This window comes from Salvelinus alpinus, chromosome 3 (genome assembly GCF_045679555.1).
Source record: "Salvelinus alpinus chromosome 3, SLU_Salpinus.1, whole genome shotgun sequence".
Lineage (NCBI taxonomy): Eukaryota > Metazoa > Chordata > Actinopteri > Salmoniformes > Salmonidae > Salvelinus > Salvelinus alpinus.
Genome location: NC_092088.1, coordinates 105,936,788 through 105,953,361, shown reverse-complemented (window position 1 = coordinate 105,953,361; position 16,574 = coordinate 105,936,788). Strand labels below are relative to the sequence as shown.

Sequence of the window (16,574 nt, the reverse complement as noted above, 5' to 3'; positions counted from 1 at the left end):
TCTAGCTACCCACAACCTGCCTTTATTCAGACTACCTTTCTGGCTACCCACAACCTGCCTTTATTCAGACTACCTCTCTAACTACCCACAACCTGCCTTTATTCAGACTACCTCTCTGGCTACCCACAACCTGCCTTTATTCAGACTACCTCTCTGGCTACCCACAACCTGCCTTTATTCAGACTACCTCTCTGGCTACCCACAACCTGCCTTTATTCAGACTACCTCTCTGGCTACCCACAACCTGCCTTTATTCAGACTACCTCTCTGGCTACCCACAACCTGCCTTTATTCAGACTACCTCTCTGGCTACCCACAACCTGCCTTTATTCAGACTACCTCTCTGGCTACCCACAACCTGCCTTTATTCAGACTACCTCTCTAGCTACCCACAACCTGCCTTTATTCAGACTACCTCTCTGGCTACCCACAACCTGCCTTTATTCAGACTACCTCTCTAACTACCCACAACCTGCCTTTATTCAGACTACCTCTCTGGCTACCCACAACCTGCCTTTATTCAGACTACCTCTCTGGCTACCCACAACCTGCCTTTATTCAGACTACCTCTCTGGCTACCCACAACCTGCCTTTATTCAGACTACCTCTCTGGCTACCCACAACCTGCCTTTATTCAGACTACCTCTCTGGCTACCCACAACCTGCCTTTATTCAGACAACAGCACAATAACAGGGATCGTACTGATTACAGAACAGTTTCTACTGAAGACAGCCTTGACATGAGGGGATCATACTGATGGACTGATTACAGAACAGTTTCTACTGAAGACGACAGCCTTGACAGGAAGGGATCGTACTGATGGACTGATTACAGAACAGTTTCTACTGAAGACAGCCTTGACATGAGGGGATCGTACTGATTACAGAACAGTTTCTACTGAAGACAGCCTTGACATGAAGGGATCGTACTGATGGACTGATTACAGAACAGTTTCTACTGAAGACAGCCTTGACATGAGGGGATCGTACTGATTACAGAACAGTTTCTACTGAAGACAGCCTTGACATGAAGGGATCGTACTGATGGACTGATTACAGAACAGTTTCTACTGAAGACAGCCTTGACATGAGGGGATCGTACTGATTACAGAACAGTTTCTACTGAAGACGACAGCCTTGACATGAAGGGATCGTACTGATGGACTGATTACAGAACAGTTTCTACTGAAGACAGCCTTGACATGAAGGGATCGTACTGATGGACTGATTACAGAACAGTTTATACTGAAGACAGCCTTGACATGAAGGGATCGTACTGATGGACTGATTACAGAACAGTTTCTACTGAAGACAGCCTTGACAGGAAGGGATCGTACTGATGGACTGATTACAGAACAGTTTCTACTGAAGACAGCCTTGACATGAAGGGATCGACTGATGGACTGATTACAGAACAGTTTCTACTGAAGACAGCCTTGACATGAAGGGATCGTACTGATGGACTGATTACAGAACAGTTTCTACTGAAGACAGCCTTGACATGAGGGGATCGTACTGATGGACTGATTACAGAACAGTTTATACTGAAGACAGCCTTGACAGGAAGGGATCGTACTGATGGACTGATTACAGAACAGTTTCTACTGAAGACAGCCTTGACATGAAGGGATCGTACTGATGGACTGATTACAGAACAGTTTCTACTGAAGACAGCCTTGACATGAGGGGATCGTACTGATGGACTGATTACAGAACAGTTTCTACTGAAGACAGCCTTGACATGAAGGGATCGTACTGATGGACTGATTACAGAACAGTTTCTACTGAAGACAGTCTTGACATGAGGGGATCGGACTGATTACAGAACAGTTTCTACTGAAGACAGCCTTGACAGGAAGGGATCGTACTGATTACAGAACAGTTTCTACTGAAGACAGCCTTGACATGAGGGGATCGTACTGATTACAGAACAGTTTCTACTGAAGACAGCCTTGACATGAAGGGATCGTAATGATGGACTGATTACAGAACAGTTTCTAGGGAAGAAAGCCTTGACAGTTTTGAGAGCCTTGAAAGTGGTGCTGTCCAGTGTTTACCGTCCGTTCAGAAGTCTTGTTGACCTCTGTTCAGCTGTCTTGTTGTAGGATTCCAGCCGGTTGTGATATGGGGACGGTGTAACGTTACAGCCCTGCCTTGGACTTTGTTTAGGTTATTTGCACAAATAGAACAGTTTGTAACAGTTAATAACAACAACAGTATGTTCAGCAGGGGAAAGGCCGAAAGGGGTCGTCGACTGTTGGTTTTAACCAACATGTGTTTTAGCCAATGTGTTTTAACCGCGGGGTTTTAACTGTGTGTTAGACCCATGGGGTTTTAACTGTGTGTTTTAACCATGGGGTTGTAACTGTGTGTTTTAACCATGGGGTTGTAACTGTGTGTTTTAACCATGGGGTTTTAACTGTGTGTTAGACCCATGGGGTTGTAACTGTGTGTTTTAACCATGGGGTTTTAACTGTGTGTTAGACCCATGGGGTTTTAACTGTGTGTTTTAACCACAGGGTTTTAACTGTGTGTTAGACCCATGGGGTTTTAACTGTGTGTTTTAACCATGGGGTTTTAACTGTGTGTTTTAACCGTGGGGTTTTAACTGTGGGGCTTTAACTGTGTGTTTTAACCATGGGGTTTTAACTGTGTGTTTTAACCGTGGGGTTTTAACCGTGGGGTTTTAACTGTGTGTTTTAACCATGGGGTTTTAACTGTGTGTTTTAACCATGGGGTTTTAACTGTGTGTTTTAACCATGGGGTTTTAACTGTGTGTTAGACCCATGGGGTTTTAACTGTGTGTTTTAACCGTGGGGTTTTAACTGTGGGGTTTTAACTGTGTGTTTTAACCATGGGGTTTTAACCGTGGGGTTTTAACTGTGGGGTTTTAACTGTGTGTTTTAACCATGGGGTTTTAACTGTGTGTTTTAACCATGGGGTTGTAACTGTGTGTTTTAACCATGGGGTTTTAACTGTGTGTGAGAACCATGGGGTTTTAACTGTGTGTGAGAACCATGGGGTTTTAACCATGGGGTTGTAACTGTGTGTTTTAACCATGGGGTTGTAACTGTGTGTTTTAACCATGGGGTTGTAACTGTGTGTTTTAACCATGGGGTTTTAACTGTGTGTTTTAACCATGGGGTTGTAACTGTGTGTTTTAACCATGGGGTTTTAACTGTGTGTGAGAACCATGGGGTTTTAACTGTGTGTGAGAACCATGGGGTTTTAACTGTGTGTGAGAACCATGGGGTTTTAACTGTGTGTGATGGTTGTCTTCCAGGGAAAGTTAACCCCACCCAGTGTGAGGCCATGACCATGGTAGCAGCCCAGGTGATGGGAAACAACGTGGCTGTGACCATCGGAGGAAGCAACGGACACTTTGAGCTTAACGTCTTCAAGCCAATGATGGTAAGAACTGATATTACCCTGGACTGAGACACTACTAATAGGCCAGTTTCACCGTGGACTGAGACGATACTAATAGGCCAGTTTCACCGTGGACTGAGACACTACTAATAGGCCAGTTTCACCGTGGACTGAGACGATACTAATAGGCCAGTTTCACCCTGGACTGAGACAATACTAATAGGCCAGTTTCACCGTGGACTGAGACAATACTAATAGGCCAGTTTCACCGTGGACTGAGACGATACTAATAGGCCAGTTTCACCGTGGACTGAGACAATACTAATAGGCCAGTTTCACTGTGGACTGAGACAATACTAATAGGCCAGTTTCACTGTGGACTGAGACAATACTAACAGGCCAGTTTCACCGTGGACTGAGACGATACTAATAGGCCAGTTTCACCCTGGACTGAGACAATACTAATAGGCCAGTTTCACCGTGGACTGAGACAATACTAATAGGCCAGTTTCACCGTGGACTGAGACGATACTAATAGGCCAGTTTCACCGTGGACTGAGACGATACTAATAGGCCAGTTTCACCCTGGACTGAGACCATACTAATAGGCCAGTTTCACCCTGGACTGAGACAATGCTAATAGACCAGTTTCACCGTGGACTGAGACGATACTAATAGGCCAGTTTCACCCTGGACTGAGACGATACTAATAGGCCAGTTTCACCGTGGACTGAGACAATACTAATAGGCCAGTTTCACCGTGGACTGAGACGATACTAATAGGCCAGTTTCACCGTGGACTGAGACGATACTAATAGGCCAGTTTCACCGTGGACTGAGACGATACTAATAGGCCAGTTTCACCGTGGACTGAGACGATACTAATAGGCCAGTTTCACCGTGGACTGAGACGATACTAATAGGCCAGTTTCACCGTGGACTGAGACGATACTAATAGGCCAGTTTCACCCTGGACTGAGACCATACTAATAGGCCAGTTTCACCCTGGACTGAGACAATGCTAATAGACCAGTTTCACCGTGGACTGAGACAATACTAATAGGCCAGTTTCACCGTGGACTGAGACGATACTAATAGGCCAGTTTCACCCTGGACTGAGACGATACTAATAGGCCAGTTTCACCCTGGACTGAGACGATACTAATAGGCCAGTTTCACCCTGGACTGAGACGATACTAATAGGCCAGTTTCACCGTGGACTGAGACGATACTAATAGGCCAGTTTCACCGTGGACTGAGACGATACTAATAGGCCAGTTTCACCGTGGACTGAGACGATACTAATAGGCCAGTTTCACCGTGGACTGAGACGATACTAATAGGCCAGTTTCACCGTGGACTGAGACGATACTAATAGGCCAGTTTCACCGTGGACTGAGACGATACTAATAGGCCAGTTTCACCGTGGACTGAGACGATACTAATAGGCCAGTTTCACCGTGGACTGAGACGATACTAATAGGCCAGTTTCACCGTGGACTGAGACGATACTAATAGGCCAGTTTCACCGTGGACTGAGACGATACTAATAGGCCAGTTTCACCGTGGACTGAGACGATACTAATAGGCCAGTTTCACCGTGGACTGAGACGATACTAATAGGCCAGTTTCACCGTGGACTGAGACGATACTAATAGGCCAGTTTCACTGTGGACTGAGACAATACTAATAGGCCAGTTTCACCGTGGACTGAGACACTACTAATAGGCCAGTTTCACCGTGGACTGAGACACTACTAATAGGCCAGTTTCACCGTGCATCTACTCTTCCTGGGGTTTATTATGGATCCCCACTAGTTCCTACCAAGGCAGCAGCTACTCTTCCTGGGGTTTATTATGGATCCCCATTAGTTCCTGCCAAGGCAGCAGCTACTCTTCCTGGGGTTTATTATGGCTCCCCATTAGTTCCTGCCAAGGCAGCAGCTACTCTTCCTGGGGTTTATTATGAATCCCCATTAGTTCCTGTCAAGGCAGCAGCTACTCTTCCTGGGGTTTATGATGGATCCCCATTAGTTCCTGCCAAGGAAGCAGCTACTCTTCCTGGGGTTTATTATGGATCCTCATTAGTTCCTGTCAAGGAAGCAGCTACTCTTCCTGGGGTTTATTATGGATCCTCATTAGTTCCTGTCAAGGCAGCAGCTACTCTTCCTGGGGTTTATTATGGCTCCCCATTAGTTCCTGCCAAGGCAGCAGCTACTCTTCCTGGGGTTTATTATGGATCCCCATTAGTTCCTGCCAAGGCAGTAGCTACTCTTCCTGGGGTTTATTATGGATCCCCATTAGTTCCTGCCAAGGCAGCAGCTACTCTTCCTGGGGTCCAGCAAAATTAAGTCAGTTCATACAATTTTAAAAACATTACAATACATTCACAGATTTCACAGCACACTGTGTGCCCTCGGGCCCCTACTCCACCACTACCACATATCTACAGTAGTAAATCCATGTGTATGTATATTGCGTATGTTATTGTGTGTGTCTGTGCCTGGAATGAGTAGGTGTGTCCAAACATATGACTGTTTTGGATGGGAAGCATGCAGATGCCTTAACACCTCTCCTCCTCCCAGATTAAGTGTTGAACTCAGCCAGGCTGCTGGGGGAGGCCTCAGTCATACTGTAACTCCACCTCTCCTCCTCCCAGATTAAGTGTTAAACTCAGCCAGGCTGCTGGGGGATGATGCCTCAGTCATACTGTAACTCCACCTCTCTCCTCCTCCCAGATTAAGTGTTGAACTCAGCCAGGCTGCTGGGGGAGGCCTCAGTCATACTGTAACTCCACCTCCCAGATTAAGTGTTAAACTCAGCCAGGCTGCTGGGGGATGATGCCTCAGTCATACTGTAACTCCACCTCTCTCCTCCTCCCAGATTAAGTGTTGAACTCAGCCAGCCTGCTGGGGGAGGCCTCAGTCATACTGTAACTCCACCTCTCCACCTCCCAGATTAAGTGTTGAACTCAGCCAGGCTGCTGGGGGATGCTGCCTCAGTCATACTGTAATTCCACCTCTCCTCCTCCCAGATTAAGTGTTGAACTCAGCCAGGCTGCTGGGGGATGCTGCCTCAGTCATACTGTAACTCCACCTCTCTCCTCCTCCCAGATTAAGTGTTGAACTCAGCCAGGCTGCTGGGGGATGCTGCCTCAGTCATACTGTAATTCCACCTCTCTCCTCCTCCCAGATTAAGAACGTGTTGAACTCAGCGAGGCTGCTGGGGGATGCCTCAGTCTCCTTCACTGATAACTGTGTGGTGGGCATCGAAGCGAACATCGACAGGATCAACAAACTCATGAACGAGTCCTTGATGCTGGTCACCGCCCTCAACCCACACATAGGTATGTGTCCTAGTCCTCAACCCACACATAGGTATGTGTCTTAGCCCTCAACCCACACATAGGTATGTGTCGTAGTAACGCAGGTGCTTCAAAGTAGTGTATGGACATACAGCAGGGGACCAAAAGTCATGAACGATATCTAGATAACTACTCTCTAGAGACAGCAAGAGCGGTAGAGATATTCTTAATGATCGGCTATGAAAAGCCAACTGACATTTACTCCTGAGGTGCTGACCTGTTGCACCCTCGACAACCACTGTGATTATTATTATTTGACCCTGCTGGTCATCTATAAACATTTGAACATCTTGGCCATGTTCTGTTATAATCTCCACCCGGCACAGCCAGAAGAGGACTGGCCCACCCCTCATAGCCTGGTTCCTCTCTAGGTTTCTTCCTTGGTTTTGGCCTTTCTAGGGAGTTTTTCCTAGCCACCGTGCTTCTACACCTGCATTGCTTGCTGTTTGGGGTTTTAGGCTGGGTTTCTGTACAGCACTTTGAGATATCAGCTGATGTAAGAAGGGCTTTATAAATAGGTTTTATTTACTGTGCAGAATACAACTGCAGGTGAAATCAACTGGTTATCCATCTGTCTTTTGCCTGTAACCACATAGAACCACTAGAGGGCAGTAACTCACAGTCCCACGTTTCAGCAGTGCTGAGATTCACCAGACTGCAATGTGACTATTGTCAATGAGATGTTTTGCTCTACAGCACAGTGAGTCTGTCTACTGTCGTAGAGTCCTACTGAGACACTCTGTCTGGTGGCTTAGTGTGTAGGGAGTCCACCCTCTGTCTGGTGGCTTAGTGTGTAGGGAGTCCCCTCTCTGTCTGGTGGCTTGGTGTGTAGGGAGTCCCCTCTCTGTCTACTGCAGTAGAGTCCTACTGAGACACTCTGTCTGGTGGCTTGGTGTGTAGGGAGTCCACCCTCTGTCTACTGCAGTAGAGTCCTACTGAGACACTCTGTCTGGTGGCTTAGTGTGTAGGGAGTCCACTCTCTGTCTGGTGGCTTGGTGTGTAGGGAGTCCCCTCTCTGTCTACTGCAGTAGAGTCCTACTGAGACACTCTGTCTGGTGGCTTGGTGTGTAGGGAGTCCACCCTCTGTCTGGTGGCTTGGTGTGTAGGGAGTCCCCTCTGTCTGGTGGCTTAGTGTGTAGGGAGTCCCCTCTGTCAGGTGGCTTAGTGTGTAGGGAGTCCCCTCTGTCTGGTGGCTTAGTGTGTAGGGAGTCCCCTCTGTCTGGTGGCTTAGTGTGTAGGGAGTCCCCTCTGTCTGGTGGCTTAGTGTGTAGGGAGTCCCCTCTGTCTGGTGGCTTAGTGTGTAGGGAGTCCCCTCTGTCTGGTGGCTTAGTGTGTAGGGAGTCCCCTCTGTCTGGTGGCTTAGTGTGTAGGGAGTCCCCTCTGTCAGGTGGCTTAGTGTGTAGGGAGTCCCCTCTGTCTGGTGGCTTAGTGTGTAGGGAGTCCCCTCTGTCTGGTGGCTTAGTGTATAGGGAGTCCCCTCTGTCTGGTGGCTTAGTGTGTAGGGAGTCCCCTCTGTCTGGTGGCTTAGTGTGTAGGGAGTCCCCTCTGTCTGGTGGCTTAGTGTGTAGGGAGTCCACCCTCTGTCTGGTGGCTTAGTGTGTAGGGAGTCCACCCTCTGTCTGGTGGCTTAGTGTGTAGGGAGTCCACCCTCTGTCTGGTGGCTTAGTGTGTAGGGAGTCCACCACTCTGTCTGGTGGCTTAGTGTGTAGGGAGTCCCCTCTGTCTGGTGGCTTAGTGTGTAGGGAGTCCACCCTCTGTCTGGTGGCTTAGTGTGTAGGGAGTCCACTCTGTCTGGTGGCTTAGTGTGTAGGGAGTCCCCTCTGTCTGGTGGCTTAGTGTGTAGGGAGTCCCCTCTGTCTGGTGGCTTAGTGTGTAGGGAGTCCCCTCTGTCTGGTGGCTTAGTGTGTAGGGAGTCCACCCTCTGTCTGGTGGCTTAGTGTGTAGGGAGTCCCCTCTGTCTGGTGGCTTAGTGTGTAGGGAGTCCCCTCTGTCTGGTGGCTTAGTGTGTAGGGAGTCCCCTCTGTCTGGTGGCTTAGTGTGTAGGGAGTCCCCTCTGTCAGGTGGCTTAGTGTGTAGGGAGTCCCCTCTGTCTGGTGGCTTAGTGTGTAGGGAGTCCCCTCTGTCTGGTGGCTTAGGGTGTAGGGAGTCCACCCTCTGTCTGGTGGCCTAGTGTGTAGGGAGTCCACTCTGTCTGGTGGCTTAGTGTGTAGGGAGTCCCCTCTGTCTGGTGGCTTAGTGTGTAGGGAGTCCCCTCTGTCTGGTGGCTTAGTGTGTAGGGAGTCCCCTCTGTCTGGTGGCCTAGTGTGTAGGGAGTCCCCTCTGTCTGGTGGCTTAGTGTATAGGGAGTCCCCTCTGTCTGGTGGCTTAGTGTGTAGGGAGTCCCCTCTGTCTGGTGGCTTAGTGTGTAGGGAGTCCCCTCTGTCTGGTGGCTTAGTGTGTAGGGAGTCCACCCTCTGTCTGGTGGCTTAGTGTGTAGGGAGTCCACCCTCTGTCTGGTGGCTTAGTGTGTAGGGAGTCCACCCTCTGTCTGGTGGCTTAGTGTGTAGGGAGTCCACCACTCTGTCTGGTGGCTTAGTGTGTAGGGAGTCCACCACTCTGTCTGGTGGCTTAGTGTGTAGGGAGTCCACCCTCTGTCTGGTGGCTTAGTGTGTAGGGAGTCCACTCTGTCTGGTGGCTTAGTGTGTAGGGAGTCCCCTCTGTCTGGTGGCTTAGTGTGTAGGGAGTCCCCTCTGTCTGGTGGCTTAGTGTGTAGGGAGTCCCCTCTGTCTGGTGGCTTAGTGTGTAGGGAGTCCACCCTCTGTCTGGTGGCTTAGTGTGTAGGGAGTCCACCCTCTGTCTGGTGGCTTAGTGTGTAGGGAGTCCACCCTCTGTCTGGTGGCTTAGTGTGTAGGGAGTCCACCCTCTGTCTGGTGCCTTAGTGTGTAGGGAGTCCACCACTCTGTCTGGTGCCTTAGTGTTTAGGGAGTCCACCACTCTGTCTGGTGGCTTAGTGTGTAGGGAGTCCCCTCTGTCTGGTGGCTTAGTGTGTAGGGAGTCCACCCTCTGTCTGGTGGCTTAGTGTGTAGGGAGTCCACCCTCTGTCTGGTGGCTTAGTGTGTAGGGAGTCCCCTCTGTCTGGTGCCTTAGTGTGTAGGGAGTCCCCTCTGTCTGGTGCCTTAGTGTGTAGGGAGTCCCCTCTGTCTGGTGCCTTAGTGTGTAGGGAGTCCCCTCTGTCTGGTGGCTTAGTGTGTAGGGAGTCCCCTCTGTCTGGTGGCTTAGTGTGTAGGGAGTCCACCCTCTGTCTGGTGGCTTAGTGTGTAGGGAGTCCCCTCTGTCAGGTGGCTTAGTGTGTAGGGAGTCCACCCTCTGTCTGGTGGCTTCGTGTGTTGTCCTCTCTCCCCTGTCAGACACTGTGGTTAACAGGAGTTAGTGAGATGGCCCCACCCCCCCCCCCCCCGGCGTGTCAGCTTGACGTAGGAAGCACCAGATGTCTCTGTCCCCATCAGACCCAGCTGCACCTGTTTCCCCTCTTGGCCCCGGTCAGCAGAGGGACGTTACAGAACCCAGGAGTTCTCTGTCGGGACATTACAGAACCCAGGAGTTCTCTGTCGGGACATTACAGAACCCAGGAGTTCTCTGTCGGGACATTACAGAACCCAGAAGTTCTCTGTCGGGACATTACAGAACCCAGGAGTTCTCTGTCGGGACATTACAGAACCCAGGAGTTCTCTGTCGGGACATTACAGAACCCAGGAGTTCTCTGTCGGGACATTACAGAACCCAGGAGTTCTCTGTCGGGACATTACAGAACCCAGGAGTTCTCTGTCGGGACATTACAGAACCCAGGAGTTCTCTGTCGGGACATTACAGAACCCAGGAGTTCTCTGTCGGGACATTACAGAACCCAGGAGTTCTCTGTCGGGACATTACAGAACCCAGGAGTTCTCTGTCGGGACATTACAGAACCCAGGAGTTCTCTGTCGGGACATTACAGAACCCAGGAGTTCTCTGTCGGGACATTACAGAACCCAGGAGTTCTCTGTCGGGACAGCCAACTGTCACGACCACATATATCACCTCCTCTATAGTCTTCGAGAGTCTGCTATTGGTTCCTTAATTGTGTTCTGAGGCTCAGGTCTTCAGTGTTTAGAGCTGGAGGTAGAAGGTCATGGTTTGTCATCAGTCTCAGTAGTTTAACGTCTGAATTCCTTCTCCATCTTCTCAACAGGTTACGACAAAGCTGCTAAGATCGCCAAGACGGCCCACAAAGAGGGAGGAAACCTCAAGGAAACAGCTATCAAGCTGGGGTACCTGACGGCAGAAGAGTTTGACGCGTGGGTCAAGCCACATGAGATGCTGGGACCCAAGTAGAACACGACACGCTGCAGAATGTCTATGGTTATAAATGTCTTTGTACAAATAATATAAAAAATGTTTTTGTTGGAACGCATTGTTGTATTTTATTTAAACCTTTATTTTACCAATTGACTGAGAACACGTTGTCATTTACAGCAACGACCTGGGGAAGAGTTCCAGGGGAGAGGAGGGGGGGTGGATGAGCCAATTAAATGTTCCATTCCTCAGTGCAGGAACAGACAGACCTGATCTATGGACAGATGACTGCTGATCGTGGATACACACTTCGTAGTGTTTCCCAACCCTGGTCCTCCAGTTCCCCTGGTCCTCCAGTACCCCTGGTCCTCCAGTACCCCTGGTCCTCCAGTTCCCCTGATCCTCCAGTTCCCCTGATCCTCCAGTTCCCCTGGTCCTCCAGTTCCCCTGGTCCTCCAGTTCCCCTGGTCCTCCAGTACCCCCGACAGAACACAGTTTTAATGCAACCCTGGACAAGCACACCCGAAACAACTTGCCAACTAATCATCAAGCCTTCAAGAGCTGTATGAGGTGTGTTTATCAAGGGCTACAACTAAAACGTGTAACCTCAAATAACAACCATGACCCTGCGACCCTGTGTTTATAAACGTGTAACCTCAAATAACAACCACGACCCTGCGACCTTGTGTTTATAAACGTGTAACCTCAAATAACAACCACGACCCTGCGACCTTGTGTTTATAAACGTGTAACCTCAAATAACAACCACGACCCTGCGACCTTGTGTTTATAAATGTGTAACCTCAAATAACAACCACGACCCTGCGACCTTGTGTTTATAAACGTGTAACCTCAAATAACAACCGCGACCCTGTGTTTTATAAACGTGGATATCAACTGTGCCACTTCTGCATGCTTTTGTGGCACAGTGGAAGCAGGCCAGAAGGTTGAGGGTTCGACGACCACCACCGATGAGCTCCCTCTCCGTCTGTCTCATTACACTATAAAACAGAGCCGGCGTCAGACCATCAGCTCGGGGGGAAATCACATTTTCAACATTTTGATGACATTTTCCCACCAACAGGTTTCTGTGCCAATCCACCACACAGCCAATAAACAAAGCGTCCTGACTTCAATATCATGGTTTGTGTGTTTCAACACCATAATATGTGGACAAACAGAACATCCCTCCCTACCTCGTAGTCTTACCCAGTATCTAAGGCTTGGCTTGACAATGTGGACCAACATCCCTCTCTACCTCGTAGTCTTACCCAGTATCTAAGGCTTGACAATGTGGACCAACATCCCTCTCTACCTCGTAGTCTTACCCAGTATCTAAGGCTTGACAATGTGGACAAACAGAACATCCCTCCCTACCTCGTAGTCTTACCCAGTATCTAAGGCTTGGCTTGACAATGTGGACCAACATCCCTCTCTACCTCGTAGTCTTACACAGTATCTAAGGCTTGTCTTGACAATCTCTGAATGTCATTAAACTTTTAGGTGTTTTGTAAGAGCTGTCTCTTTCTATTCATCAATTGGCTACTGCACAGTTTGGATTGATTGATTAATAAATTGATTGATTTTATTTGTCAGTAAAAAAAATACATATATACTGTATAAACACATATATATTTTTAAAGTGACTGGGAACTTATTTCCATTGTGGTCCCTATTTTTTACAAAGATTAATATACATTTACAATTACATAGATGCATACAGTTGAAGTCGGAAGTTTACATACACTTAGGTTGGAGTCATTAAAACTCGTTTTTCAACCACTACAAATTTCTTGTTAACAAACTATAGTTTTGGAAAGTAGGTTAGGACATCTACTTTGTGCATGACACTAGTCATTTTTCCAACAATTGTTGACAGACTTTTTACTTAAAATTCACTGTGTCACAATTCCAGTGGGTCAGAAGTTTACATACACTAAAGTGACTGTGCCTTTAAACAGCTTGGAAAATTCCAGAAAATGATGTCATGGCTTTAGAAGCTTCTGATAGGCTAATATACATAATTTGAGTCAATTGGAGGTGTACCTGTGGATGTATTTCAAGGCCTACCTTCGAACTCAATGCCTCGTTGCTTGAAATCTGCGTCCCAAATGGCACCCTATTCACGGCCCACAGGGTTCTGTTATAAAATAGTGCACTATATAGGGAATAGGGTTCTGTTATAAAGTAGTGCACTATACAGGGAATAGGGTTCTGTTATAAAGTAGTGCACTATACAGGGAATAGGGTTCCATTTGGGACAGAGAGGAGAGATGAGGAGAGTTGGAGTGACATGTAGGAGACCAGCAGGTATCTCCCCTGGGGAAGGACTTAGCTCAGACCTCCAGAGCAGTGGCAGCCTGGCTAAGGGCAGACACCCTGCCGACCTTAACTGCAACACAAATGGCACCCTATGTAGTACACTTCTTTTGACCACGACCCGTAGGGCTCTGGAGAAAAGTATTCCACTGTATAGGGAATAGGGAGCCGTTTGGGACGCAGCCCCTGGCTCTGTTAGCTGGACCCCTGCTGAGATGTATTGATTGTGGGCTAGCTGATTAGGAGAGGAGGCATTAGCAAGTCATGCCCTTTCTGGCAGAGGCTTGTTCATTAGTATGGAAACCAGACTAGAAGACCTGTTTCTCATTGTCTGCCCTTAGCCACAACCACAGGCATATTTCAATATCGATGCTTTATTCATTGACGCAAATTGTCGTGTTCAGGTTATACTCAATCTCATGTTGTTTTTTCCCCATTTGAAATATTTTAGCTTTGGGGAGATGTCAAAGATTTCCTCGATTAGGTAGTAGAACGTACACGGTGTGGATCCTACGTCTCAGGAACGTCTGGTGGATTAGGTAGTAGAACGTACACGGTGTGGATCCTACGTCTCAGGAACGTCTGGTGGATTAGGTAGTAGAACGTACACGGCGTGGATCCTACATCTCAGGAACGTCTGGTGGATTAGGTGGTAGAACGTACACGGCGTGGATCCTACATCTCAGGAACGTCTGGTGGATTAGGTAGTAGAACGTACACGGCGTGGATCCTACATCTCAGGAACGTCTGGTGGATTAGGTAGTAGAACGTACACGGTGTGGATCCTACATCTCAGGAACGTCTGGTGGATTAGGTGGTAGAACGTACACGGTGTGGATCCTACATCTCAGGAACGTCTGGTGGATTAGGTAGTAGAACGTACACGGTGTGGATCCTACATCTCAGGAACGTCTGGTGGATTAGGTAGTAGAACGTACACGGTGTGGATCCTACATCTCAGGAACGTCTGGTGGATTAGGTAGTAGAACGTACACGGTGTGGATCCTACATCTCAGGAACGTCTGGTGGATTAGGTGGTAGAACGTACACGGTGTGGATCCTACATCTCAGGAACGTCTGGTGGATTAGGTGGTAGAACGTACACGGTGTGGATCCTACGTCTCAGGAACGTCTGGTGGATTAGGTAGTAGAACGTACACGGTGTGGATCCTACATCTCAGGAACGTCTGGTGGATTAGGTGGTAGAACGTACACGGTGTGGATCCTACATCTCAGGAACGTCTGGTGGATTAGGTGGTAGAACGTACACGGTGTGGATCCTACATCTCAGGAACGTCTGGTGGATTAGGTGGTAGAACGTACACGGTGTGGATCCTACATCTCAGGAACGTCTGGTGGATTAGGTAGTAGAACGTACACGGTGTGATAGGACCATCTGGTTGATTGTGCATTCAACACATGAATCAGTCAGTCCAGCAGGAGTCAATGAACTGTTTGTCTTCACTCATCAGGAGTCAATGAACTGTTTGTCTTCACTCCTCAGGAGTCAATGAACTGTTTGTCTTCACTCATCAGGAGTCAATGAACTGTTTGTCTTCAATCCTCAGGAGTCAATGAACTGTTTGTCTTCACTCCTCAGGAGTCAATGAACTGTTTGTCTTCAATACTCAGGAGTCAAATAACTGTTTGTCTTCAATACTCAGGAGTCAAATAACTGTTTGTCTTCAATACTCAGGAGTCAATTAACTGTTTGTCTTCAATACTCAGGAGTCAATTAACTGTTTGTCTTCAAGACTCAGGAGTCAAATAACTGTTTGTCTTCAATACTCAGGAGTCAATTAACTGTTTGTCTTCAATACTCAGGAGTCAATTAACTGTTTGTCTTCAATACTCAGGAGTCAATTAACTGTTTGTCTTCAAGACTCAGGAGTCAATGAACTGTTTGTGTTCACTTCCATTGTGTTAGTACAGATGATGACTCCAGCTAGACACAGGGGACATACTAACTAAGAAGTACAGACAGTAAACTCTTTGATGATACCTTCACATAATTAATGTTTTAAATGTTTTCAGTGATTCATGATGTGTGAAACAGCGAAGGCCTTCACCCTTTTACAATTGATCCTGTTAGTCATTTAGCCGATGCTCTTATCCAGAGAGACTTACAGTTAGTGCAATCCTCTTCAGATAGCCACCACATATCACACTCGTAGTGAGTCCATGTTTTCCTCAGTAAAATAGCTACCAGCAAAGTCAGAGCTAGTAAGAGGGAAAATAGTCAAGAGCGAGTGTTCGGTTACGAAATGCTTTTCAACGTTTAAATAATTAAATAAAAATGTGTACTATTTTCCCTTTGAAAAGAGGGGAAAGATATCTTTCTTGATACATTTTCAGTATAACACCTTGGTCTACAAAATAACATAATAAGCCATAAACCTTATCTATTGTTTATTGTAGAGGCAGTACTATTAGACTGTTACATTAATTTGTTCTTTGAGATATATGGCAGGAAGGCAGGTTGTGTAGAGAGGAAGGGAGGACGGAGGTCGATGCCTTTTAACCGTGCAGTTGTCAAGGCGCTCGAGATTCCTGACACGTGATTGGCCAAGGAGTCGATGCGCGTCCACGTGCTAGTTATGAGCGCGCTCCCGCCAGCCCCGCGCCCGTCTGCAACAGAGAGGATGGTGAAGCGAGAGGGATAGCTGGGCCGCCAAACTGTCTTTTCCAGCAGGTGTAATTTTTTCGTTGTTTTCACTTATCGGTGAGGATTTTTTATATGGAGGTCTATGAGAGGTTGTAAAATTTGTTTTAAAAAACATGCATGGTTTATTTGCTACGTATGGCTTATTTGATCAAACAGACGTTTCTTAATGATGAGGTTATTACGAGTGTACTGATATAAGTAGGACACGAGACATCCGGGCAACTTTGAGAAAAAAACACTTTATATCGGAGTTATGTCTGGTCGTCACTAGTTATCACAGCCACAAAGTCATAAAAACCGCCCATGTGTACAATTTATCTTCTTAAAATGCGATTTTAAACCTAACCCTAGTCACACTGCTAACCTTATGCCTAACCTTAAATGAAGACCAAAAAGCTCAATTAATTTGTGATAGACGTTTTGACTTTGTGGCTTTGGTAACTATTGGAAACCGTTGTGCCTGTTGTTTACCTGCGTATCTGTCCTGTCATTGGTTAGAATGGTCCCACCTGATCTTGCCGCCTCCGGACTACCTTCCATTTTTGAG

At 47.5% G+C, this 16,574-nt stretch overlaps 1 protein-coding gene across 1 annotated transcript in view; it reads left to right on the top strand.

The window, feature by feature from the left end:
- Positions 1–11,157, top strand: part of fh (fumarate hydratase) — a 31,793-nt gene extending 20,636 nt beyond the window's left edge. The window contains exons 8-10 of the mRNA XM_071394738.1: positions 3,284–3,411; positions 6,561–6,714; positions 10,940–11,157. Of these exons, the coding sequence (XP_071250839.1) occupies positions 3,284–3,411; positions 6,561–6,714; positions 10,940–11,082 (425 nt within the window). The 3' untranslated portion in view covers positions 11,083–11,157. The remainder of the gene's footprint in view (positions 1–3,283; positions 3,412–6,560; positions 6,715–10,939) is intronic.
- The last annotated feature ends 5,417 nt before the right edge of the window (positions 11,158–16,574 follow it).